This window comes from Corvus kubaryi, unplaced genomic scaffold, assembly GCF_017639235.1.
Source record: "Corvus kubaryi isolate FWS band 111438036 unplaced genomic scaffold, C.kubaryi_AGA036_p1.0 78, whole genome shotgun sequence".
Classification (NCBI taxonomy): domain Eukaryota; kingdom Metazoa; phylum Chordata; class Aves; order Passeriformes; family Corvidae; genus Corvus; species Corvus kubaryi.
Genome location: NW_024582065.1, coordinates 6,148,294 through 6,172,276, shown reverse-complemented (window position 1 = coordinate 6,172,276; position 23,983 = coordinate 6,148,294). Strand labels below are relative to the sequence as shown.

General features: G+C 59.3%; 1 protein-coding gene across 3 annotated transcripts; it reads right to left on the bottom strand.

Annotated features, from left to right (window-relative positions):
• Positions 1 to 476: 476 nt before the first annotated feature.
• Positions 477 to 19,716, bottom strand: LAMC3 (laminin subunit gamma 3). Of its 3 annotated transcripts, none has more exons than XM_042052154.1 (28): positions 19,005 to 19,716; positions 14,996 to 15,300; positions 14,674 to 14,804; positions 13,626 to 13,792; positions 13,062 to 13,250; positions 12,770 to 12,887; positions 12,591 to 12,689; positions 12,239 to 12,375; positions 10,692 to 10,808; positions 10,192 to 10,390; positions 9,890 to 10,002; positions 9,432 to 9,650; positions 7,827 to 8,015; positions 7,499 to 7,744; positions 7,016 to 7,169; positions 6,765 to 6,907; positions 6,505 to 6,683; positions 6,276 to 6,414; positions 5,649 to 5,854; positions 5,300 to 5,376; positions 5,051 to 5,185; positions 4,613 to 4,745; positions 4,344 to 4,502; positions 4,008 to 4,110; positions 3,707 to 3,906; positions 3,428 to 3,574; positions 3,129 to 3,228; positions 477 to 2,480 (listed from the first exon to the last, which is right to left on the bottom strand). In XM_042052154.1, exons 1-28 carry the CDS (start codon positions 19,381 to 19,383, stop codon positions 2,236 to 2,238), a joined length of 4,728 nt encoding a protein of 1,575 aa, XP_041908088.1. In that variant the 5' UTR covers positions 19,384 to 19,716; the 3' UTR covers positions 477 to 2,235. The 3 variants fall into 3 exon arrangements, with proteins under 3 accessions (XP_041908088.1, XP_041908086.1, XP_041908087.1); XM_042052152.1 differs by having other exon boundaries at positions 4,344 to 4,505; positions 19,005 to 19,458; XM_042052153.1 differs by having other exon boundaries at positions 4,344 to 4,505; positions 5,300 to 5,373; positions 19,005 to 19,458.
• Positions 19,717 to 23,983: the final 4,267 nt, after the last annotated feature.

The window sequence follows — 23,983 nt, the reverse complement described above, 5'->3', positions numbered from 1 at the left end:
CACCGCCGCCTCTGGGCTTCCCGCAGGAGGGAAGGGACCGGCTCCCTCTGCCCGCACCGCCCGCCGGACGCGGCTCCGGGACACCGAGGATCGCTCCGGAGCTGCTGCCCCAGCAGCGGCACCGCCGCGGTGGTACCGGCGGCAGAGGGACGGGGGTGGTACGGCACAGCCGCTTCCAGGCGCTGGATAAACCCTGGAGCGCGAGCAGCGGGAACAGGGATGGGCCGAGGGACAGCCACGGCCGAGGTGATGCGTGTCCCGGCCATTGCGTGTCCCGGCCAGGGTCGCACGCCCCCGCGGTCTCAGCCTGACACCTTATGTTAAAAACATGTACTAACGTGGAGTTTAGTGAGAATTGTCAGACGTTTGCCCCTCACCACCCGAAATGCAGCCGTATTTCAACCGCTGCTCTTTAAAAGCAGCAAGCGCAGGTGCAGTGTGCTCCCCTGCCGCCACACACCCTGGATGGGCAGCTGTGTGTTATATTAAGAATTTTAATGGATACAGCTCTAGGCGGGGGGCACCAGCTAAAAACACAGAGTTCCAGGGAGAGCAGGAGGCCGCGTGAACCACATCTTCAGCAGCAGGCACACAGCAGAGGCTTGACATTTCTGTAAGAGCAGCAAATTTGTGTGTTCACTGGGGATGTATAATTGTCCTCCCAGAGAGACAGTAAGTGGCCATGACTCCCTGCCTCTGGCCGAGCCGGATCACGCTGTGCTCTCACTGCTCCATGGTTTTGCTTTCCCAGAACTGTCCTTGGGTAGCAGCAGGGGGAGTCCCTGCTATTACACCCCCGCAGCTCTGGCACCCCGCTCCTTGGGCAGCTTTTGTGCAGAATTAGAAGGGCAATGGCTTTGTTCTCGGTACCAAACTCCTGTGTTCCTTCCAGGCCACTGGACCCAGCAGAGATGTTGCTGGGGGAATTCAACATCGATGGCAGCAATTTTACATAAATTACACAAGACTTTAGCAAACCTGATTTGCAGCACTGTGAGCAGAAAAACATAGGTAAAACCGGTTAAAAAATGAAGCAAACTCCAGCCTGGGGACTCATTTCTGGTCTAATGGGAACAACTTCAGCTACCTGGAGTCACAGCATAGCCAGCACAAGATGGGCTGAGCCAGGACCTGGCTTGTCCTGTGGCCCAGCCCACATGGGAGCACAGAGGAACATAAATGCCTTTCCTTTAAAGGCAATACAGCCACTGACCTCTGCCACCCCATGGGAGTGACACAGGCAGGAGCGGGTGTCCAGCTGTTCCCCATCCAGTCCACACTGGTGCCACCAGCCTGGTGCCACCAGCCAGCTCCTCTCCAGTGGGGCACATGTGCTAATGTGGAGCTGTGGGTGCTGCTGCTCTCACACCTCCCTCCCCTGTGTCTATGCCACCCAGCCCCTGGAACTGGTGGCAGTTGGCTGGTTTATAGCCATGTCTGCTGCTATTCAGTAAGCCAAGCAGAGCTGGCTTTGTGGCCTTGTGTTACCCTGGAGCAGGGGAACAGCAAGACCTGAGCTCCTCTCATAGTGAAGCAAGCTGAGGATGCCCCACCTCCCTTCCAGGAGCTGGGTGAGGATCCATCTTTGCCTCTGCTTTGTTTCTGCTCGTTAATTTATCCCTCCCTTTAATTTAGTGAACTCCCTTCCCTTGGGAAGCAGGCGAGCTGTATGCCCTCCGGTGAGCAGCTCTGCCTGGCTTCACTGGGATTCCTCTCTGCACCTCTGTGACCACAGCCCATGAGCGTGACGCTGCAGGGTGCTTTGCAGCCAGACCAGCTTCCAGCACGTGTGTGAGAGCCTCTCTTATCTCCTGGGGCAGGAGGGATTGCCGGGCAGTACAGCTTGGGTACATTACATACTTGGTAAGCTGTCCCTACCCAGTGCACAGTGCTGCGCTGGGAAAGAAGGGATGGAGGATTCTTTGTTCACTCTGCAGTGAGAGATCAGCCCTGGGATGGCTCCATATCCTGCACAGAAACATTGATGGCCCCACTGATGGTAGGTGGGTGTCCCCCCATGCCGAGGACAGAGGTGGTGGCTGGAGTCACGCTGCAGAGTGCTCAGGATGTGGAGCCTGACCCGGTGTGGAAAAGGACCTGGGGTGTGATACTGTACAGAGGGCAGTGTAAGGAGCAGTGGGAGGGATTGATGGTGGTGAATATAGAGTGTCCTTCCCTCTGCCATTCCCTGTGCAGGGGGGTCACAGAGGGGATGTGGCAGCAGCCAGCGACCTGTCACTTCGAGCAGCTCTCAGGGAGGCTCCGCAAAATGTCCTCCAAGTTCTGCTTGTCAGCCCGGATCTCAGCCAGGTCGCTCTCAAATGCTTGGATCTTCTCCTGCTGCCGCTCTGCCTCCTGCTGCAGCCGGCTGAGCTGGCCGGCCAGGGGTCCCGGCGTGGCCAGGCGCAGCCACAGCTGCTCCAGCTGCAGCCTCCCGGCGCTCAGCACTGCGTCCACCTCTGCGTCCGGCTCCAGGTTACCTGGGCAAGGGGGGAGAGGACACGGATGAGAGCAGAGAGCTGGACAGGAGAGGTTCTGGATGTACTCCATGGCACCAGACAAATTATAGGGAGATAGGGAGTGGGTGCAGCAGGGCATGGAGGCTTTGCAGCTTCTCAGTGATCAGAGATAAGCAAACAGAACTGTGGCTCCAGGCAGGGCCTGGGCACTTCTCTCTCTTAAAAATGGATCATGATTTTCACCCTTTTGCAAAATTTCTTGGATGCAAGAGTCCTGGAATGCTCAGAAATATACCCAGATGATCAAAACAGGAGGGGCTGGAGCAAGACCAACCAGCAACAAGGAGCATACTCAGTCTAGCACAGCCCTCAGCTCCAAAGGGACTTTGCCAGCCCTGCTCTCCCTGAGGATCCCAAGGGAGATCAGTGTACCCAGACCAGATATGACCACACACATTCAGCAAGCCCCAATTCATTCTTCTTGAGAGTTTTCCTCAAGACGTGAGCCTTAAAGAAGCTTTGCTGAGACCATGGGTGATCTCAGCCAAAGGGCACCCAGCTCAGCCTGGATGGCCATCAAGCAGGAGTACCAGTGAGCAGGAGAGCCGTGGCCCCCGAGAGCCCAGCCCTTTCTCTGCAACCTGCACCCCGTTTCCCCCCAGGTCTCACCTAGGCTGTTCAGCAGGTCATTCAGGGTCTCGATGTCTGAGATGAGTGAGCCCCGAGCTTCCTGGAGACTTTTTGCCATCTCACTCACCTCTGACTCCACCTTCCAACAGAGACAAGACACCCAGATCAGGGACACCATTGACCTTTGGCTGGATGGCAGAGGAGATCCCAGGAACATCCCTGAGGCATTGTCCCTACAGTGGAGCTCACAAGCTGGGTTGTTCCCTATGCTTTGGGCGGTGGGCAAAGCTGCTTCCAGGCTCTGGAGGACACAGCCTGCCCAAGGGGACCCAACTGACCTGGTGTGCCTCCTCCAGGTCCCCCCTGAGCTTCTCAGCCACGTACTCCTGCCGGGAGAGCTCCCATTGGGTCTCACTGGCATGTGTGGCAAGCTGGCTGGCATGTTTGAGGGCCTGTTTGCTCTCCTGCAGCACAGCCCGTGCCCTCTGCAAAGGAATGGAGATGGGAACAGTCACCTGGGGACACACAGCCCTGCCTGCAGCAGCCTGGCCTCTGCAGGTGATGGCTGCCAGCCTGGCCATGCCCAGCAGCTCCAGCCCACATCCCTCAGCTCGGACCTTGGCGCTCTCCTCAGAGATGTGCTTAGCCTCCCCAGCTGTCCTCTGGGCTGTGGTGGAAATGGACAGGGAGTTTCCCAGTGTCTTCTTTGCCTGTTTAATCTTCCTCTGAGCATCAACCATCACTCTGTCCCGCACAGTGGCCATCCTCCTCCTCAGGGCAGCCTGACCCTTCCGATGCCCCAGCACCTTCCTCATGCCTATGGGAACAACCTGGCCATCACCAAACTGCCCACTTCTCCCCTTGTCACCTGGTGAGGGCCAGGTTGTGGCTGGAGATGCTCTGACTGGTGCCTTTTACCTTCCAAGCCGGCCAGGAGGGACTCAGCATCGGAGAGCACAGCTTTTCCTCGAGAGACAGCCATGGTGGCCATGCCATGGGCAGAGCCAGCCTGGTCCCGCAGCTGGGAGAGGAGAGGAGGAGCGAGACTGGGGAGTGGGTGAAGAGCTGCACCCAGCGGGGAAATGTGGGACTCAGCCTGCTCCTGTTTGGCAGGCGAGCTCCTAGGGACATGTGGGAGCCCAAGGGATGATGTATCCCAAAACATCCTCTCCCAGCTCCCTGACTGCACGCATGGTCCCTCCAGTTGCTGGAACAGCAGGGATGGGGCTCCCCATTCAGGTGAGCAGCAATTACCCGCTCAAAGTCACGAGTCCTCTGCAGCTCCAGGTGCAATCCAGCTGCCAAGGTGCGGGATGCCTCCACAGCCTGCTGAGCCAATGGCTCCTGGGCCGCTGCTGCCTGCTCCAGCACTGCCAGGTCCTGTGCCAGGTCTCCAGCCTGCATTGGCAGCACCTGCTGCAGGGTCAGGAATGCCAATGAGATCATCTCCCAGCTCGGGAGGCAGCAGTAGTAAAGCAGGAGGTAGGGATGCCAGCAGGAGCTGTAGCTTGGGCACTGCTCACCTGCCTCAGAGCAGCCACCTGCAAAAGTCTGTTGGCCAGGTCAGCATGTGCCTGTTCCACGGCTGTCAAAGCTCTCCTGGCCTCTGCCATGCCAGCACCCAGCTCCTCCTGTGCCTGCTGGATTTCCTCATACCTACGTGGACAGGACACTGCTGTTGGCCAGGGCCCTCTGGTCCCTCGAAGGATGGACAGGACAACTTGAGGCCTGGCCCTGGACATGGATGTAGCAGGAAATTCTGGGGGCTTTTCCTGAAACCCCCCAGCATGCAGAGGCCTGTCCCTCTGCTTTACAGCACTGTGGTGCAATGAGTTTGAAGGTGCTCAGCACATGCCTGTTGGGCAGGTGCCAAATCCCCATGACCGAGTCCTGTAACAGGGACCTTGCCAGAGGAAAGGGCTGTGGTGTCCTGCCAGCCCTCCTTGCGGCCAGCCCCTCACCCAGCCTCCAGCTTGCGCTGCGCATCCTGCGGCGTGTTCCCCTCCAGCAGGTTCCGCAGGAGCTCAGAGCTGGCGTTGGAGGCACGCAGTGCTCTCCTGACCACTGCCTCCACCTGTGCCATAGAGTCCTTGTGGCTGCAGGGACAAGGACACCCAAGAGAGGAAATCAAGATTGGCCTCCTGGCAAAGGAGTGGCCCCCCTGCACCCCTGGCTGGGCCGGCAGCCTCCTCTGCCTGTTCAAGTCTTACCTCTGAGACAGAGCCCGAGCCTCCAGTGCCCAGCGGCTCCAGTTTGTGGGCTGCTGTGGGATTTCCTGGGGAATCTCCTTGGAATGCAAACAGCAGCACTGAGACCCCGGCAGGGAGCAGGCACCCCCAGCCCAGCACCACCAAGAACCTCCCAAAGGGGTGGAGCAAGGAAAATATCTCCTCTTGACTCAGCTGCAAGGAGGGCTATACCCACATGGGCCCCAAGCTTTCCCGCTCACCCACTCTACTGGTCACATCCCACCCCAACAGTCCCTGGGGGGCACATCCCACTGCCCTCCAGCATTGCCACCAGCCTCCTCAGGAGCCCAGGGCTGCTGAGAGCCCCCACCGTGGTAGCCAGGGTGTCCGCAGCATGCAGGATTTCCTGCTGTGCCGACTGCAGCATGGCCCCGATCTCCGACAGCAGGGTGCAGGTCTTGGGGGGTCCGTGATCAGAGCAGCTGGTGGCCCGGCTGGCATTGGTTAGATGGCCTTGTGCAATGTCCAGTGCCCCTGCCAGCTGCCTCACCTGTACCAAGAGGGTGGCCCAGGCACCTGTGGGCAGCACAAGCAGCTCGTTGCCCATTGGGGTTGCTTGGGGCTCCCTGCTTCCCTGTAGGGCTGCCCCATGCCCCAGCCCCTGCCTCACACCTACTAATGAGAGGGGAATACAGTCCCTCTGGGTGTTCAGGAATTCAGCACCCAAAGGGCACCCATGTGTTTGTGCTCAGCCCCCAATAATGCCCATCACTGCCTACTCCAAGACCTTAGGGGTGTGAGCATCCCTGCAGTGCTCTGTCTTCCCAAAAAGGTATGTCCCCTCCACTGCCCTCCCCCCGAGTCACCCCATCACCCACACTGAGCCCAGCACTCACCAGGGACCTCCTTGCACCCACCCAGCATGTCACAGCACCCTGAGGGAGCAGAGGGACCCCAGAGGGGTGAAATGGGTGGAAGGAAGGAGAGTCCCCTGTACCTCTCAGGAGGTGTAGGCTGGGCAGCCCATCTCCCCGGGGTGCATCTCCCAGCATGGCAGACTGGCCGGGGTGGGTGTCACAGCCTGGTTTCTGCAGCCATTCCTCCATCTCCTGCAGCTTGGCCTTCAGCTGGTCAGCCTGCAGGCACAACACAGGGGGACATGTGGGGACAGTGGGGCGATGCAGGGGTGGGGTGCTGTGCCTGCCTCAGCGCTGCACAGGCTGTACCTCGTCCTTCACCAGCCTGTAGCAGGCAGGACACTGCTGGCAGCGGGAGCTCAGCGGGTCAAGGAAGAAGTTGACCTCGCACCGGTCACACTTGTAGCCCACAAAGCCGGGGTGGCAGAGGCAGGTGCTGTTCTCGTGGCACTGAGGGGTGACGGAGCCCAGCGGGGAGCAGTTGCAGGCTGCAGTGGTGGCAGAAAGGCGTCATGCTGTGGCTACCAGCCCTGCTTTAGGGACAAAGATGCAGTCCCCATCCCCATTACCTCGGCAGCCCCTGGCAGAGAAGCCAAAGAAGCCATGCTGGCATCGGTCACATTTCTTCCCCATGACACCCGGTTGGCAGGAGCACTGCCCTGTCAGCACGTGGCATCCACTCTCCCGTGCCCCTGTTGGGTGGCACTCACAGCTGGCACGAGAAGTGGAGGGTTGTGAGCAGGCAATCAATGCAGAGACCAGAGCTGGGAGCATGGAGCCACTGCTGTCCCCTGGTAGTCCCATGCCGTGCCCCACATACCTCTTGCACCCCACGGCGGGCTCCAGGCCGTAGTAGCCAGGCTGGCACTGCCCACAGGATCTGCCTGTCACATGTGGGAGGCAGTGGCACTGGCCTGTGCCAGGATCGCAGCCCTCCAGCCTCGGGTCTGAGCCGTTGGGGTTGCAATCACAAGCTATGGGAGACAAAACAGCTCTTAAATCCCTGCACGGGGCTGGTGGATAGGACTGCAGGAATGGGGGCACTGAGGCTGAGCTCCTGACAACGTGGACAGCCACGTTCCCCCATCAAACAGGACTCCAAGAGAATGAGCCCCTGCAGGCCAGAGTATCTCTGGGGAAGGATGGCAGTGGAGCAAGAGGGCAAAGGACATTCTGGAACACTTGGGGATAACCTGAACCATCCATCACCCCTAAACCTGCTGGGCATCCCCTTCCACCCTCTGCCTTCACTGCTGGGAGGATTTTTGGCTGCAAGTGAGCTCTCCCCGGGGGCTGTACGTACGTGCACACTTCCCAGCAGGGCTGGGAGCCAGCGCATCCCCGTAGAAGCCCGGCCGACACCTCTCGCAGTGGTCGCCCATTGTGTTGTACAGGCAGCGCAGGCATCGGCCAGACACGGGGTCACAGTTCCCCACGGCATTGAGATCCACGTTCCCGTGACACTGGCAGGGCTCACAGGGATGCACGGGCCCTTTCTGCCCCAGGGGGTCCCCGAAAAACCCGTCATCACAGAGCTCACAGCGTTTTCCTAGGGAGGGTAAAAAGGTGGGGAGGATCCAGCCGTGCCGACGCTGCCCACAGCCCCTGTGCCCGCCCACCCCCAGCCTCACCTCTCTGCCCCGGGGGGCAGTGGGTGCAGACCACCTCCCCAGTGCCGGGCACCTCGGTGCAGGGCGAGCGGCCGGGGCAGGGGCAGGGCTTGCAGTCATCAAAGCGCCCTCGGAAGGGGTTGCCATAAAACCCGGGGCTGCAGCGCTCGCAGGAGGGACCCTCTGTGTTGTGCAAGCACTGGCAGTGGCCTGCGGGGAGGAAAACGGAGCTGAGGGTCTGTGAAAACCCAACCCCGGATAACAGCAGGGACTGCGGGAGGGGTAGAGAGCCCAGCTCTGAGCACGGCAAGAGGGATGTGCAGCTCCAGCCAAGGGGTTGCACATCTCCAGCCAGTACTCAGGACGTTTTCCCTCCCTGCCCTGTCTTTGCTCAAGGGAGAAGGTTTTGGAGGGGACACGGGGCCGCAGCGACGCAGGGGCGAGGCAGCGCTGGCACAGGCAGCACCGTCAATGTGTGCGGAGGCTGCCGGCGCCTGCCGTAATCCTCAACACATTTCTCAGCGTCGAGGCGCGTCCTTTCCAGCCTGTCTTGGAAAACACAAGGAGCCGGCCCGGCACCCACCGGGGAGCAGCTCCTCCAGAGCGAGCCGAGCCGGTGAGTCAGCCTTCCGAAATCGGCTGGGAGGAGGAGAGGGAGGAAGAGGAGGAAGAGTGCTCAAGGAACCCCCCACCTCCAGGCAGATGCTCTGCTTCGCTGGAGAGAGAGGAGCCGGGGGAGGATTTTCCCCCATGTTTTGTGGGGTCGGGTCATACCAGGAAGGCTGCGCGGGAGGGGGTGTTATTTCATTTTCCCCACATCCAGGCAGAGTCAGACGATGGAAAAGAAAGAAAAAACGGGTGGCAGGAAGAAGTGGAAAAATAAACTAAAGGAAGTGCGCGGGCTGGCAGCGCCCAGGCCGGAACATCAAAAGCCTGGCCCCATCCCTGGGGATTGTGCGGTCGGCAGCGCCAGCCCCGGCTCTGCGGGATGAGGGCGGGTTTGCAGAGCTGCCGCCGTGCTTCCGCGGGCAGGGCAAGGGCATTCGCCGAGCACTCTGCCTCCTTCAGCCCTCTCCATCCCGGCCGTACATCATTGCTGCTCCGCACTGAGGAGAACCAGCCACCGAGGGCTTGGGCTGGCAGCACACAGGAGCTGGCTCCTCTGGTGTCTTCCCTCAAGCCCGGCACCGCTGTTTTCCTGCTTTTTTCCTTGTTTGTCTGCTCAGGTGCACCCTCAGTTTGCAGATTCCAGAGCTGTGCCCAGTCCTGCTCCTCTCATCGGGCTGTCTGTGAGACCAGCCGAGCAAAACCCTCTCTGCTGCCCTGACCCCTGTTCCCCACTCCTCTGAGGACCAGCACCCTTCCCTTCTCCTCCTTAAAGGTCATAAAGCATTATGAAAAATGCTCCTCTAATTATAAATTACCACCGTTATTGCACTTCATTAATTATCTCTGTCTTTGCAGTTATGAACCCTGTCCCTACAACCACCCAAGCAATTCAGTTTGCAAATTTTGGGAACCACAGCCTCACCAAGGGTTTCCAGCTTGCCTCAGAACAAGCAAAGACATGGATTTGTCACCCATGCATGGAGGGGCAGGTGAGTGGAGGGGCCGTGGGGTGCACACCTGTGAGGGGGTGACAGTCCCCATGCTGGTTGCAGGTGCAGGGCACGCAGCTGACGAAGGACCCGCCAAACGGGATCTCCCTCTTGAATCCAGGTGCACAGGACTGGCAGAACTGCCCGGTGTATCCCGTGGGACACGTGCATTCCTCCACCCAGCCTGCCCGTGTGCCCGGCCCAGGGTGAGCAGACGTGAGCTGGACCTTGCTCAGGAACAACCTGCCTGCGAGAGGGGAGAGCGGTGTGGGAATGGGATGCTGCATCCCCTGCTTGTTCTGAAACGCTGCAGACAGGCACAGGAGACCCCAAAATACATCCTTGAGAGCCCTCACAGAAAGGAGGCAGCCCCTGTCCCAAAACACTGCCTACAATCCCTCTCGTCCCCGAGAGCCTGACGCTGCTTCGGTGTCTTTAGTCCCCCCCCAGTTTGGTCCCCATGGGATGTTTTGTGGAGCCACCCACCTCTCCCAGGGCCGCGGCTCATGCGGAGGCGGAGGGCAGTCAGGTTGGAGAGCAGGCGCTGGAAGCTGAAGGCTGACAGCAAAGGCTCCGCACCCTCCTCTGCCTCGTGCAGCCTGTTGGAGAGGGAGTGTGGGAGGCACGACAGGGCCAGCCTGAGCCAGGTGCTGCAGGACAGCTTGGCCCCTGACTGGGACCCCCCCGAGGGGGACAGAGAGTGGGGCTGAACCAGTGGGGCAGCCCAGACAAATCAGACACTGCGCCCTAAACCCCACTGAGGCTTCCCAAAACGCTGTGATGGGTACCTGAAGGAGACAGCCTGCTTTCCATGCTGGGGCTGGCTCTTACTGCTGGACATGGTGATCTCCATCCCCTCACCCTCCAGCACCAGCTGGACCTGGAGCAGGGGCACCCTGGTTTCTGTTTGTGTCCCATTCTCCTCCACTCCCAGCAGCAGGGACAGGAGCTGCCCATAACTGAGGCGCTGGTTCTGCAGAAACTTCTCTGTGAGGGGAGAGAGGAGCAAAGCCTGTAGGACATGGAGGCACCACCCCTGCCAGTGCAGTCCTATTCCCACCAGCATCATCAGGAGCCACAGTCACCCTCCTGGAGTGGTCCCAGCTCCAGCCTGCCCTCCTGGGATCCTGGTCCACCGTTCCAATACCCCCCACTGTCTTCTGCTATAGAAACATGCTCAGCTCTGGAATGGAACCCAGCGCCTCCTGCACCAGTGTAGCAGCAGGATGAGAGCACCAGGGGGTCCTCACAGCAGAGCAGCCCCCCAGGGACCCAGCACACACAATACCTGGTGCAAGAAAATCCACTGGCTCCTCTCCATCCCACTCGGTGATGATCTCCCCGCCAGCCCAGCGCAGAGGCAGGTCTGTGGTGCCTGGAGTTGTGGCAGCCCAGCCCTCCAGCCCTGTGTGACAGCACACAGTGACAGTGCACAGCTAAGGGAGCAGTGAGTCCCCGCCAGCACAGCACCAGCGGGGAGCTGCTTTCAGGGGCTCTGTCCCTCCTCCCAACACTCTCTGGAGCCTTGGAAGGGGCCAGCACTTTGTAACACCCTGCTCCACTTGGGGTCTGTGCTCTCATGCACTATAAGGTGGACTTAATCACCCCTCATCTGTTTATTTTCTTAGATTTGGAGGAAATTATTATCTTTAAACATTTGCTCCCCTGCCTGTGCTGCCATTCTAACATTACTGTGGCCTGGCGAGCACAGGAAGCCTGAGGAGAGATGCTGGAGAAGCCCAGAAGAGATGGGGTGTAATTGCATTAAGTTGGTTTCCTTAAGAAACCAGTTAAACTCCCCCCCACTCCCCAGGGTTAGTTATTTGTTCCAGCCCTGCAGGACAAACACTTGGAAATCTCTCAAGTGGGTTGTGCTCTGTTATTAAATCATCCCCAATTTGGACTCTTTCACCCAATATAAGATAATTCCATCTGCTCCACCTCCACTGTGGACTGGGAAGTGTTTTGGGGAGCGGGGCTTTAAGAGGGTGCCGTGGTTGCATCTCAGCTCAGAGATTGCCAAACCAGTCCCCAAAGGAGCAGCCCCAAATTGGCTGCGTGGAGGGTGGAAAAAAAGACTCGGTTTAAAGCCTGGCTCGGTCTCAAGGCCGTGGAAGACATTCCAGCAGCACAGCAATTGGCAGCGCGGTTTAACATCAATTAGGATCCACCCGTGCCTGGCGCATTCGCATCCATCTGGGAACAGGCGAGGCAGAGCGGGGTGCGTGCCGTGGGTGCCCGTCCCTGCGGGGCGCGGCGGGGGGAGGCTGCGGCGTCCCCGCGGCGGGGCTGCACACGCCGGGATGCGCGGCAGATGGCAGGGTTTCCCCGAGCATCCCGCACGCATCCAGCCCTGCCAGCGCAGCCCTGCCAGCAGCCGGGCAAAAGCATCCCACCCCGCTCTCCCAGCCGCACTGTCACATCCCAGCCGAGGATGGGAAGAAAAGAGAATAATTGGGAATGTTCCCAGCAGGCTCCATCCTATTATTTTATATCTTTCCGGGCTGATTTTTAGTGCCCTGCAGTCCCTGGTGTGGCAGAATGTCCATGCCTGGCCCCGCAGCCCTCCCTGAGCCATGCACAGCCCCAGGAGCCGGCTGGCATGGAGGGATGCCACGGGGAGTCACGGAGAGCCTGTCCCCACGAAGCTGGGGCCAGAAGCAGATGTTTAACAGTGAAACAGGGGCAAGCCAGAGAAAACCCTCTCCACCCATCACCACCAGTTAGCTCCAAAGGGGGATGCTCAGCCGCAAAGAAGGACATTCAGCCACATCCTTCCCAAACTTTTTTGGCTGAAATTGGCAGGGCTGTGCCCCGGGTCTGCGGGGGCAGTACCTTGGCTGAAGTCGGAGCGGATGTGAGTCTCCTGGTAGCCATCTGCCGCCCTGCAGGCTCTGGAGTGGCCATAGCAGAAGCAGCTGGTGCAGCCGACGGGGTTGTGGGGCTGCAGGTTAAACCAGCCCGGCTGGCACCTGGGCACAGGGAGGAGTATGTGGCACAGGGCAGGCAGAGCTGCGGGGAACCACGGCAGTGTCCCGGGGTGGGACACTAGTGACAGCTCCTTGTAAGCCCGGTCCCAGAGGTCCACAGGAATGCGGCCCCACAACCCTGCCACCAAATCCTAGCATTGCTCCAAGACTGGAGAGGGACAGTGTTCCTGTCCCCATGCCAGGGCCATGGTGCTTACCTGTTGCACAAGTGCCCCTCCACCCTCTCCTTGCAGGTGCAGTGCCCCGTGTTGGGATCGCAGGTGCCCACGCTGCCTGCGGGGTCACAGGTGCAGGGTCTGGATGGGGTGAGATGAAGGCAGGAGGTGAGCTCCGCTCTCATCCCGCTGCTCCTGCCCAGGGCCGGGCTCCTTCTCACCTGCAGCCACCTTCGCTCAGGCTGTGGTAGCCGTCCTTGCAGCGCTCACACTTCCAGCCCGTCACGTTGGCTTTGCAGAGGCAGGTTCCCGAGTTGTCGCACTGGGGCTGCAGGGAGCCTATGGGGGCCCCGGCCAGCCCTGAAGCTCAACCCCAGCAGGGGAGAGACACAGGACGGGGAAGATGGGGGAATCCCGAGCAAGGGAGAACCCACCAAAACCATCCCTCCCAGCAAACTCCAGCTGGGGCAGTAGTTTTGCGGCCGGAGCCCGACTGGGAGCAGCCCCACGCACCTGCGGGGTGGCAGTGGCAGGGCTGGCAGGCTCCCTGCGGCTCCCAGCGGTAGTAGTTTTGCCTGCAGCTCTCGCAGTGAGGCCCGGCCGTGTTGTCGCGGCAGTTGCGGCAGTGTCCCCCGTGCCCGCTGCGCCGGAACAGCGCCGGGTCATAGAAGCACTCCTCGGAGCGGCCGCTGCAGTTGCAGGCTGGGGGAGAGGCAGGAGGATGGGTGAGGACCTGGCGGGCACTGGAGGTTACGGCAACCTCCTGTGGGGTCGGATTTGCCAGAGGGACCTCTTGGCTCAGCAGTGAGAGCTTTCGGCAATGCTTCTGCGCTTGGAAGCAGAGGCGGGTGCAGCACCCTGCCCGGAGCAGATGGCTGCACTCGTGGGGTAAAGGGAATGGGGAGCACTCGGGGTGCTGCTGTGAAGGGGATGCCTGGGGTACAAATCCTCCCTCCCTCCCAAAATGGAGCAGGTGCAGGAAGGGCAGGAGGTGCCAGGTGAGCCGATGCAGCACCAGCGCAGCCCATCAGGGCCAGCCGCTGCTGCGGCCACGGAGCCAGCCCGGGGGATACTCACGGAGGCACTCGTTGGCAGCCTCGGCCGTGCCCCGCGCCCAGGGCCGGTCCTGGTAGAAGGGCTGGCAGCGCTCGCAGTCGGTGCCGGCCGTGTGGTGCTGGCACACACAGAGCAGCTGCCCGGCCTCGTCCGGCGCGCACTCGCTGGCGTGGCCATTGCATTTGCACCTGCGGCGAGACCCCGGCGCGGGGGAGCCGCTCTGAGCACCCGTGTGGGCAGCAGCAGCAGTGGGGCGGTGCCCAGGCTGTGCAGTGTGTGACCCTGCTACCGGGCTGGCTGGGGGGTGAAAGCTGCTCAGGCTGTGGTGGCCTTGAGGCCGCCCATCGTGTCCCCGAGGCGCTCCCAGCCTGGCCAGTCAGGAGGTCATACGCCGAGGGTGGTCCCCGCTGACCAGCTCCAGCTGCTGACCCCAGAGGTGGGACAAGAGCTCCAGGTCTGCCGGCTGGCTGGGAGCTGTCCCAGCCCCGCTGCCTGGGGCAGACAGCGCTCTCAGGGATGGGGAAATTTTCCACTTCTCCCAGCTGGAGAAGGACATGTGCAGCACAGCCCATGGGCAGCACCAAGTGGGTGCCACCTGCATCTCTATCCCACATCTGCTGCCCTTTCCCACTGGCAGCTGTTCCAGCTTCTCTGCCTGTGGCCATGCTGACTCCAAGCTCCTCCACCAGCCTCTGCAGCTTCAGGTCATCTTTCCACTAGAACCCCAGGACTCCCCATCTGCAGTGCCCACGGACCAGCAGGGTCACAGGAGGAGCAACACGAGCCGCAATGCCATTAAAAACCATTGGGCTGGGAGGGAACAAAGCAAATAGAGCTGGTGGCACACAGAGTGGGCTAGTGGGGAAAAGACAACCTTTCTGCACAGCTGTGAGGGGCCCAGGTTTAATCACCCATCTCTGCACTTCCAGCTCCCGTGTACACATGGCAGAAGCCACATCTGAGCAGCTTGCCCCAAAATCACAATTCAGACAAGACTGAGGTGGGGAGCAGCTGCCCCAGTCCTACAGCCCCAAGAAGGTCTCCATACTCCTGCCTGGCTGCCCCTCACCTGCCACCAACAGAGAAGTCGGATATGGCATAGTAGTACGACTGCAGCACCTTGGGGTCCTTGAAGATGTCGTCCCCAAATGTGTTGAGCCGGTTCAAGGAGATGAGCAGGTCAGTGACTGTCACCCACTCCTGCAGGGGACATGGGGAAGGCCCCTTGGTGGAGAGGTCTGGGCCACCAGCTCTCACCCCAACCGGGACACATCCTGCACCTTTTCAAGCAGGAATGCAGCACATCACCAGCGCTTGTAACCCGGGTGGGTGTAATAATGCCCTTGATCCCAAGGGTCCATACCCCACCCCCCCTCCCACTCCGGTGATACCTGCAGCGCGGGGCTTCCATCAAAATTGTAGGCGCTGGGCCGTCCCTCCAGGGTGGAGAAGGCCACATTGCCCCCGCTCAGCGGGGAGATGTCACTGAACTCGTCGCTGCAGAAGGCCACCTGCTCGTCCTCGCCCGGCCGCAGGTACTGCCGCGGCCGCTTCCCGTAGGTCTTCTGGCAGGATGCGCTGTAGAACTGGAAGGGCACCCAGGGCCCCTCGGTGTGGCTGCGCTTGTAGATGGCGAAGCTCTCGGGGCGGCTGGTGTGGAACTTCAGCCGCACGTAGGTGATCTCGTAGGCTTTGCCTGGGGACAGACCCATCATGCTGTGATCCTCTGCCTGCCACCTGATGGGCACCAGAGCCTGAATTATCCCAGCAGCATCCTGTGGCACCCACCACAGCTATAAACAGAGAAATCACCACCCAGCTGTCCTTAACCACCTCCTCCTTGGTGCAGCCCAAACCTTGTCCAGATCCAAACTGGCTCTCACCCCAATGCAGTGCCCACCCCTTGTGTGGGTACACTGGGTGGGTTGCATGGGTGAGGAGCAGTTCCGAATCCAGGCTCTATCCAGCAGCTGTGGGGCAGAGTTAGGCACACAGCACTGAGAGCAGCCCCAGGGCAGTGGTGCTGCAGGGGTGGAGGAGCTGGAAAGGGTCAAGGCCAATCCCTTCCCAGGGAGCTGCATGCCAGGACCTGGCCTCACTTCCATCTTTGCTGGGCTGAAGACAAAGAGAGGCCACCAATCCCTGGGGCATCCAGCGAGCTCTGAAAGAGCTTGAAAGAATTAGCAGAAAGGAAAAGAGAAAACACCAAAGTGAACATCAGACCCACTTAATTTCCAGAGATGAAGGACCAGCTCAAAGCCCGGATTGCTCCATAACAGCACCACTCCTGACAGCACAAAACAATTAGCTGCAAGGTTTTGGCTTTATTTGAAAAGATAATGAGTTGGGAATGTTAGAGGGGTTATTCCGGGACTAGCAAAACAAGCCTTTAATTGGGCCCATATGAATACTGTCGCGTATGTGCTGCGACTTTGCTGCGGGGGAGCCGAGGCAGCCGGCTACCAGCGCTGGGAAAAGCAGCTGCATCCCATCAGGGATGCGGGAAGTGCCCGGCAGAGTGCCTGGAGAGGGGAACTGACCCACTCCCAGCCCACCCGGAGGTGATGAGGGCCAAGAAGGAGCTGCAGCTGGGCTGTCCCACCCTCAGCTTGTGCCTCTCCCTTCCCTCTGGGACCGCTCTGGGCTGGTGACAGCGGGAGTGCCCCTGTCCTGCACCCCGAGCAGGGGGGACGCCTGGCAGGCGCCGGTTCCCAGACAGCGCGGTCCCAAGGGGGATGTCTACCAAAACAGCGAGGTCGGGGCCGTCACCTCCCGGAGCAGTTTCCTCTGGGAGAGGAAGGGAACGCAGTGCTGTGTCAATAAACCGCCCCTGCCCCAAGCGGCCCCGCACGAGGGGAGGGGACGGCCAGGCTGGGGGAGCCCCATTTCGGTGCCCCCAGCTAGGATGGAGGAGATTCGCTTTTCTGAGGAATTGTTATGAAGGAGCATGTGCTTTTCCCAGACATGTTTTTTAATCAGCCAATTTTTCCTCAAGAAAAAAAAAAGATGCAGAAAATAACCCAGGCTGGTTGTCTCCTCTTTGCTGCTCAGGTGTGACATGTCCTAAAGCAAGATGTGCTGCAGGGCAGTGATGCTGGGAAGGGTGCACAGGCAGGACCAGGACCCCTGGGTGCTCTCCCAACTGTGCTGTCACCTAAACAAAATGTGCACCTGCCTCCCCCAGAGCCCAAACTGCAGCTTCTGCTGCTCTGAGGCTCCAATAAGAGGATTTTGGAGAGGAGAAAACGAGTATGTGGGACAGTCATGTCACCTACATGTCCTGTCGTCTCTAGCCCTGCCAAACCTCAGCTCCGGGCTCTCATCCCACAGGAAAATCCGAGTCAGAGTCACAGACACAGATACTGCCTGATCTAGACACTCCAAAATGAGCCATTGGCATTCAGATTGCTTCCTGAGGAGCCCTGCTGCCTGTTGCCTTTGCAAGCCGCGGATATTTTGGGTTCCTTCCTGACGTCTGACAGGGCAAATGCAAGAGCTGTGGACACTTGGGATAATCGACCAGCTGCAAGCCCAATGCACCATAACAGCATGGCTGGAACCTCACGGGGAGGAGAGATTTAAAGGAGCATAATCTAATTAACGCCAATCAACAACACACAGGTAAACACGGGTCTTGTCCAAGTCATCCCATGTCTTATTTAATAAGCTCCCCAGGTAACCACGCTGGAGAACACACAAGAGGTGTGACTGAGCAAGACAGACAGGCTGGAGGGACACACTACATGGGTTGAAACACCCAATTACTCGGTGGAGCTCCAGAGCAAGGACTCAGCCCAGGCCGCATTCTGGGAGACTGCGGGGGCCACTTGGGCTTTTCCTGCTTAACCCAAGTGAAAGCATTGGGGCAGCAATAAAAAAGTCTGTGGCTGGGACAAGAACAGGGCCCAGCAACTGTGGGAAAGGTCAGACAATGATGTGCCAAGCACCAGAATGGTACTTTTTAGCATGGCAAGATATAGGAGCCATGCAGGAAGAAGGGTACAACTGCAGGGGATGCTCCAGCTCACGAAGGGCTATAGGGAGAGGCTGGAGGATGAGCTCGGTGCAATGCTATAGCCTTGGCTCTGTTAACAGAGACAGACACAGCAGGGCGGCCACAGGGACTGGATTCCACAGAAACCCGAGTGTGGGGTCCAAGAGGGACCACAGAGGAGCCAGGGAAGAGCTGGAATAAGGACAGAGACTGGGAAGGAAGCCGCGGGGCTTGCAGAGCCCGCACATGTCGCTGTGCCGAGCTGGGACTGGTGGCCACAAAGTTGCCCGGCGGCAGCTGGCTCAGCCACACAGGCTGCATTCGGGTGGTCTGTGCCCCGGGTCACACCCGAACGGATTCGGGACAATCTGAAAGCCCGAGTTAGGTGGACAACAGGCCGGCAAATCCTCCCTGTCAGGGCTGGCAGGAGCAGGGAGTGAGGATGGCAGGCTCCTCCGGCACCGCTCCTCCGTGCCCGGCGGGGAGCCCAGCCCCAGCCCGGGGACAGGACCAGATGTCCGCCCGCTCGCAGGGGGCTGGGAAAGCAGCGACCTCCACCCAGCCGGGCAGCTCCCGCGTCACTGCCGGGGCAGGCACGGACCCTCCACCGTCACCCCGACCCCGCTGGGTCCCACCAGCACGGCTCCGTGCCACACCGACACTCGGCTGTCCCCTCACCAGCTCCAGCCGCAGCCCCTCCACTACCCGCCTTCGGCATGCAGATGGCAGGAGACTGCAGAGAATGAAGATTTTACGGCGCTGGCCAACAGCCAGCAGAGTTTAGATGGCAGGAAAATGTTATAAAACCTTTTTAAAATGCCAGGCATGCCCCTTGGGTTTAAGTACCCTCCAAGTGGGCGGCTTGCACAGTATTTAAAACACAGAGGGTCGGATGCCAGCTGGGGAAACCTACTGGGGGTTGCACGATGTGTCTGGAGCTCTGCACGCTGAAACATCCCAGGCACCCTGAGCAACGCACGGGGGTGAAACAGGAGGGGCTTGGCACCCATGGTAGTCACCCTCCCCGGGCAAGGCTCTCCCCAGGGTAGGAACCATCTGCCTCCTGCTCTGCAGGCTTCCAAAATCAGTAAAAAGCAGCCTGGGGTGAAGGGGAGAGCAGGCACTCCGGGCATGGCTGCCTGGGAAGCACAGACAGGCACAGCTTCTGGCATCCTGGGGCTGATGGACAGGGCAGACCCTCCCCGAGTGCTTTCAGGGCTTTGCAGAGGGCAGCTCCCTCCATACACCCCCTAAAAAGCCCTGGGGAGGATCCTGTCCTTAATCCAGCACTGGCAGCAAGAGCTACAGGATTCAGGAGCATCCACCCCCATCTCTGCACCCTGATCTCGATGCACCCACAGCCGGTGCCCTCCACCGACCCCGCCAGGGCTCCTGCTGGTACTTACCCAGGTGCAGGGTGATGTTGACAGAGTTGGGGTACTGGATGCCAAAGGCCATGGACTGACTCTGCCACCAGGTGCTCTCCTCCTGGCTGTGGAAGTCGGTGAGGAAGGAGGCGTTGTGGTGGCGCCGGGGGTCGCTGGCGTCGCAGCGGTGGCACAGGGCGCTGGCGTGGTGGGTGCCCATGTGCAGGCAATAGTCCTCCGGGGGCGACCCGCACGTGTTGGTGGCCCGGGCGGCCCGGCCGAAGGCGGCGTTCTCGAAGACGGGCATGCAGCGCCGGGGCTGCCCCCGGGGGTCCCAGCAGGGGGACGAGCCCCCCGCCCCCAGCCCCAGCCCCAGCCCCAGCAGGGCCAGCAGGCAGAGCCCGGGAGGCCGTGCCATGCCGGAGCTCTCCGGGCTGGACTCTGAGCCTCCTCTGGACGGCAGGGCGGCAGCAGGCGGGACGGGATGGGGTGGGATGGGACGGGACGGGACGGGTCCCTGTACCCGGCACCTCCTCTCGCTCCGAGGTCCATCTTGTGGAAGCTGCTGGGAATGTCGGAATATTCGTACGTGAGCCAGAGCTGTGGAGTTCGGGATCCCCGCAGGCCATCCCAGTCGCCAGGCCGTGGGGATGGGACCATCCAGTGCTCCATCTCCAAAGCATCTCCTTTACTTTGTGGATTGGGGATTTGCATGTTCAGCTGCGTGGATGTAGCTGAGCTCCTCCATTTCTCAGCCCTGGGAATGAGCTTGTGGTGGGGAACATACCTCACGTAAGGCTTTTTCCTTAAATTGATGGGGGCCACCACTTTTCTTGCAGCCCCAAAATGAAGAGGGGATTAGGGAAAGGCTTTGAAAGGATTCGGCACCCTCTTCTCCCCCACACTGATTTATGGGGCATTGATTGCCCTCCCACTCACACCAACCTGCCTGGGTTGTGGGTCTGTGATACCCCCAGTGCCTCCACACCAGCACCCTCGAGTGGGGGTCCCATCCCTGCCTGTTGCCGTGAGCCAGCTCAGTCGCCTGGACCCAAGCGAGGGCACATTCCTGTGGAGGCATCTCCATGGGGTGGCAAAACCACATCACCACCAGACCTCATTAGCAGCTCTCAGCTAATGCTAATTATAGTCGTTCTCAGGGAAATCCCTCTGGGGACCACAGCACCCTCCAGATTTGGCCCATGGGGGCAGGACGGCGACAGCAAACGGAGAGAGGCAGCCTGGCACGGTGCCATGCCCCTGGGCAAACCCTGACCCCACAGGACTCTGCAAAAGCGGGATGCACAGGGGAACTCTGCCCCTAACCCCCACACCGCTTCACTGAGCTGCCCACGGGGGCCCTGGAAACTTAGTCCTCATTTATAATTTAAGCTCCCTTCCTCCCCTTCCCTTCTACTCTTATTTATTTTATTCTCCTTCCCTGTACACACTGCAGGAGAAAGCACCAGAGGGGAGCTGTGAATCAGAGTCCTGGGCAGCGGCTCCCGCAGCAGCGCCGTTTCAAAGCCCCATTATCATATATTGACCCAGGCTCTGACAGCCAGAGCCAGCTCCGCTGGGAAGGGTGAATTTCCCAGCATTGAGGAGCTGTGCAGCAGCTGCCTGGGAGTAGGCGGCCAGTGGCAAACCCACTGTCAGCCTCCAGGGAGATAGAGAAGGGTTTTCAGCTCAATAATTGCCCCACATGTTTCCACCACCAGTTTTAAGGGGATTTGCATCCTGCAGAGATGAGGTTTTCCAGGTGTTTTGCTTTCGTCTTGGTACTGAGGCTGTAAGCTCTGGGCAGGAGATAGAATCATAAAATACTCTGAGTTGGAAGGGACCCAAAAGGATCATTGAGCCCAACCCTTAAGTGAATGACCCATATGGGGATTGAACCTGTGACCCTGGCACTATTAACACCAAATCTTTTGTGTCATGGGTTTGCCTCCTCCTCCTTGGGATGTAACACACATCCATGAGATGATTTCCCTGCCCCTGTTGCAGAGGGGTCCACGTTAGAGAGTGATGAGATCACACAGCCAGGGCTCAGGATGCAAAGCTGATGAGTATCCCAATCTCACCTCCTCCTCCAGCACAGCCCACTGGGCGTAGGGGGATGGCCCACAGGGCCAGAGCTTGATGGGAATTGGTGGTGACGCTGCTGTGCTCAGCAGTGGGCATGCTGCAGCTGGAGCATGAACTGCACATTCCCAGCCGGTTCCAGCTGTATCCCACACTGGATGAGCCCCTCACCAGGCTCCTGCTTGGTGGTGGGCAGTAATACTGGCTGCAGAGAGAATTGACAACTGAATGATTGGGGGGGGTTGCCTGTATTTGAGTACAGATGTTGAATTAGCCCAAGGAGCTGCCCTACACTTGCTGTACAATTTCCACTGGTACAACAAAGCCCAACCTCACCTGAAGTCCTCTGTACCTGGAGAGACTTCACCCACTGCTCCAGGTCTTTGGTCCAAGCACTTTGGGGATGTAGTGACCAAGGCTGTGTGACGACACCAACCTGTCCAGGAGCCACCTTCTGGCCCAACACAGACCTGGAACCCCACAAGGGTTAAAAGCTGTGGAGGCGGAGAGGAGAAAATTTTCTTCTGATTTGCTTAATGAACGTTAATTAAGAAGACAGAAGATAGCAGATTCCTTCAGGGTAGAGATGAAAGGCCCGTTAATTAAATCTGGAGAGCGAGGAACAGGGCCGACTGATCCTCCTCCTGATCAGACCTGACAAGGCAGGCGCGGGGCAGGAGCGAGGTGTGCCGGATCCCACAGCCCCTCATGTTCCACAGCCCAGCTCCAGGCTGGCAGCTCGGCCAGGTTTTGACAGGGTGCGTGGGACTGGGTGCCACTTACCTGCCTCCAGCACCCATGAGGCTGAGGGTGGCCCCATCCATCCCCTGCAACTGGGATGAGAGCTGGGTCACTGCCCCTGGCTCCACTGGGGTGGAGCTGGGGTGGTACTGTGAGATGGGCAGCCCTTAGTTTCCAGCAGCACCTTCTCCAGAAGGGATGAGCTGACCTTGCTGGAGAAAGGGGAAGACAGGATGGCCAGCTCCACCCTGAGGAAGAAGAAGAGAAGGAGGTTTGGTCACCCAGCTTGGTGGTTTGCCCCAGGTCCCACCACCGACAGGAGCTGGCCACAGGTTAAGTGGGAGAGGGTCAGAAAGGCACTGACCACCACCTTGTGCCATGGAGGGACAAGCCTCTGGGATGGACACCTGCCTGTGTTTCAGCACACACGCTGCCTCACCTTCCTGGAGCAGGCAGCTCCTACCACCAGTGATTTGCCAAAAATGGCTTTTCTGCCTGGAGCTGAGACCTGGAGGCTGTGGCACAGGAACAGGATTCTGCTGGCAGCCTGCTGCCTCCGTGCTCTCCTCCAGCTTTCAGCACAGGCTTATTTTTAAAAGCAGAGCAGTTGAGCATCCCAAATCACAGCCCAAAACCACAGCAGCCCTACCTGACCCTCCCTGACACTGTAGCCCGTTCCCTCTCCCACCCCATCCCTCACCCTGGGACTGGGGCAGGGGTTGCAGGCAGGTTGAGCTGCAGGATGCCAGGAGCATTTCAATGAGCACAGACAACGCTTTGCCGCTCTCCTGGCACGCACAGCCCTGTGAGGGGGGACAGCCGGGGTGATGGGGTGCTCTTTGTCAAAAACAGCAGCCCCTTGGGCACAGAGGAGGAAAGGGCAGCTGCCAGCACACCCCCCAACTCTGGTGACCACAGGGTGAAGACCCCACCTTCAGAGCAGCGGAAAACTGCACACGCAGTGTAAATGATGGCTGGAGCATCTCTCGTGTGCACTGGCTTATTTTGTAAACCTGAACTTTGCAAAATGTCACAAAATGGAGAAACGAGAGGCCTGGGATGAGTAAATCTCTATTAGAAATTCCCTGGGATGGCAGCAGTCATGTTCTCACTCGATGATGGCACATTACAGCCCAGCCCGGCTCGGGGAGCGGGGTCATGCGTGGCGCTGATTGCGGAAAGTATTTAATTAACACTGCTGTAAATACGGCGCTAGCGGTGGCAGGCAGACCACGGTGCTGCTGAGCTGCGGAAGTTTTGCTGAGGCAGATGGGAGAAGATGAGGGAGGGCAGAGAAAATCCAGCAGATTTTGCTCCCTGTTTTGCCACAGCACTTGGGGGGCTTCAAGGTGTGAGGGGAAGATGGGACAGTGACACTGTCAGGATGTGCCCTGAGCAAGAAGGCTTCACCATCAGTGCCCAGACGAGTAGGGAAGCCCCATAACAGGGAAAGCTCTCCCAAAGCAATTGTTGGGCCACACATCACCGTCCTCTTCCCTGATGCACAAATGGTCTAAAGTCACCTTTTCAGAGATAATCGTCCCCAAATTCTCTCAATACCTGGCAGACAGTGAAAATAGGAACATCTCAGCTTCACTCGTGCATGACCAGAAGCTCATCATCTCACTGATGAGCTGAACAACACCAGATCTGACCCAGCTCAAGGACACAGGGTGACAGCCAAGCCATCACCGTCCCCAGGACACACATTTCACCCATCCCATGGGACTCAGGAGGTCGGGGACCACAACAGGAGGAAGCACCAGGTCAGAGCAGGACCAGCCAGTTTCAGGCACAGCCAAAAAGGACCTTTCCTTGCCTGAGCTCATCAGCAGCTTAATGACACTGGCTAAAAAGCTTCAGAGTCCCTAATCACTCATCATATTATGGCTGCTCACAAGTGAGGCCAACCAGTACCAACCTCCTTGAAGCCTTTCTAATTAAAGAGTAGAGGCTTAGGCTCTCCCAGCCCAAAAGCAGCATCTCAGATAAAACCAGCAGCCTCCTGCCAGCCCCGCTCCCCTTGATAAACCCCTTTAATGGGCTTGTCAGCATCACCTGAGGCCACCCCATTGGCTAACGAGGCACATCTGTCTGTCTGCCCTCCCCCCTGCCTCCATGCTGTGGGTGGGGAGATGTCCATCCATCCATCCATCCATCCATCCATCCATCCATCCATCCATCCATCCATC

Coding starts and splice junctions, on each gene's coding strand:
- LAMC3 (XM_042052152.1), bottom strand. CDS start 19,383: ATGGCACGGCCTCCCGGGCTCTGCCTGCTGGCCCTGCTGGGGCTGGGG. Junction 15,301..19,004: donor CAACATCACCCTGCACCTGG/GTAAGTACCAGC, acceptor GTCTGTCCCCAG/GCAAAGCCTACGAGATCACC. Junction 5,855..6,275: donor CAGCCTACACCTCCTGAGAG/GTACAGGGGACT, acceptor TGCTGCCCACAG/GTGCCTGGGCCACCCTCTTG.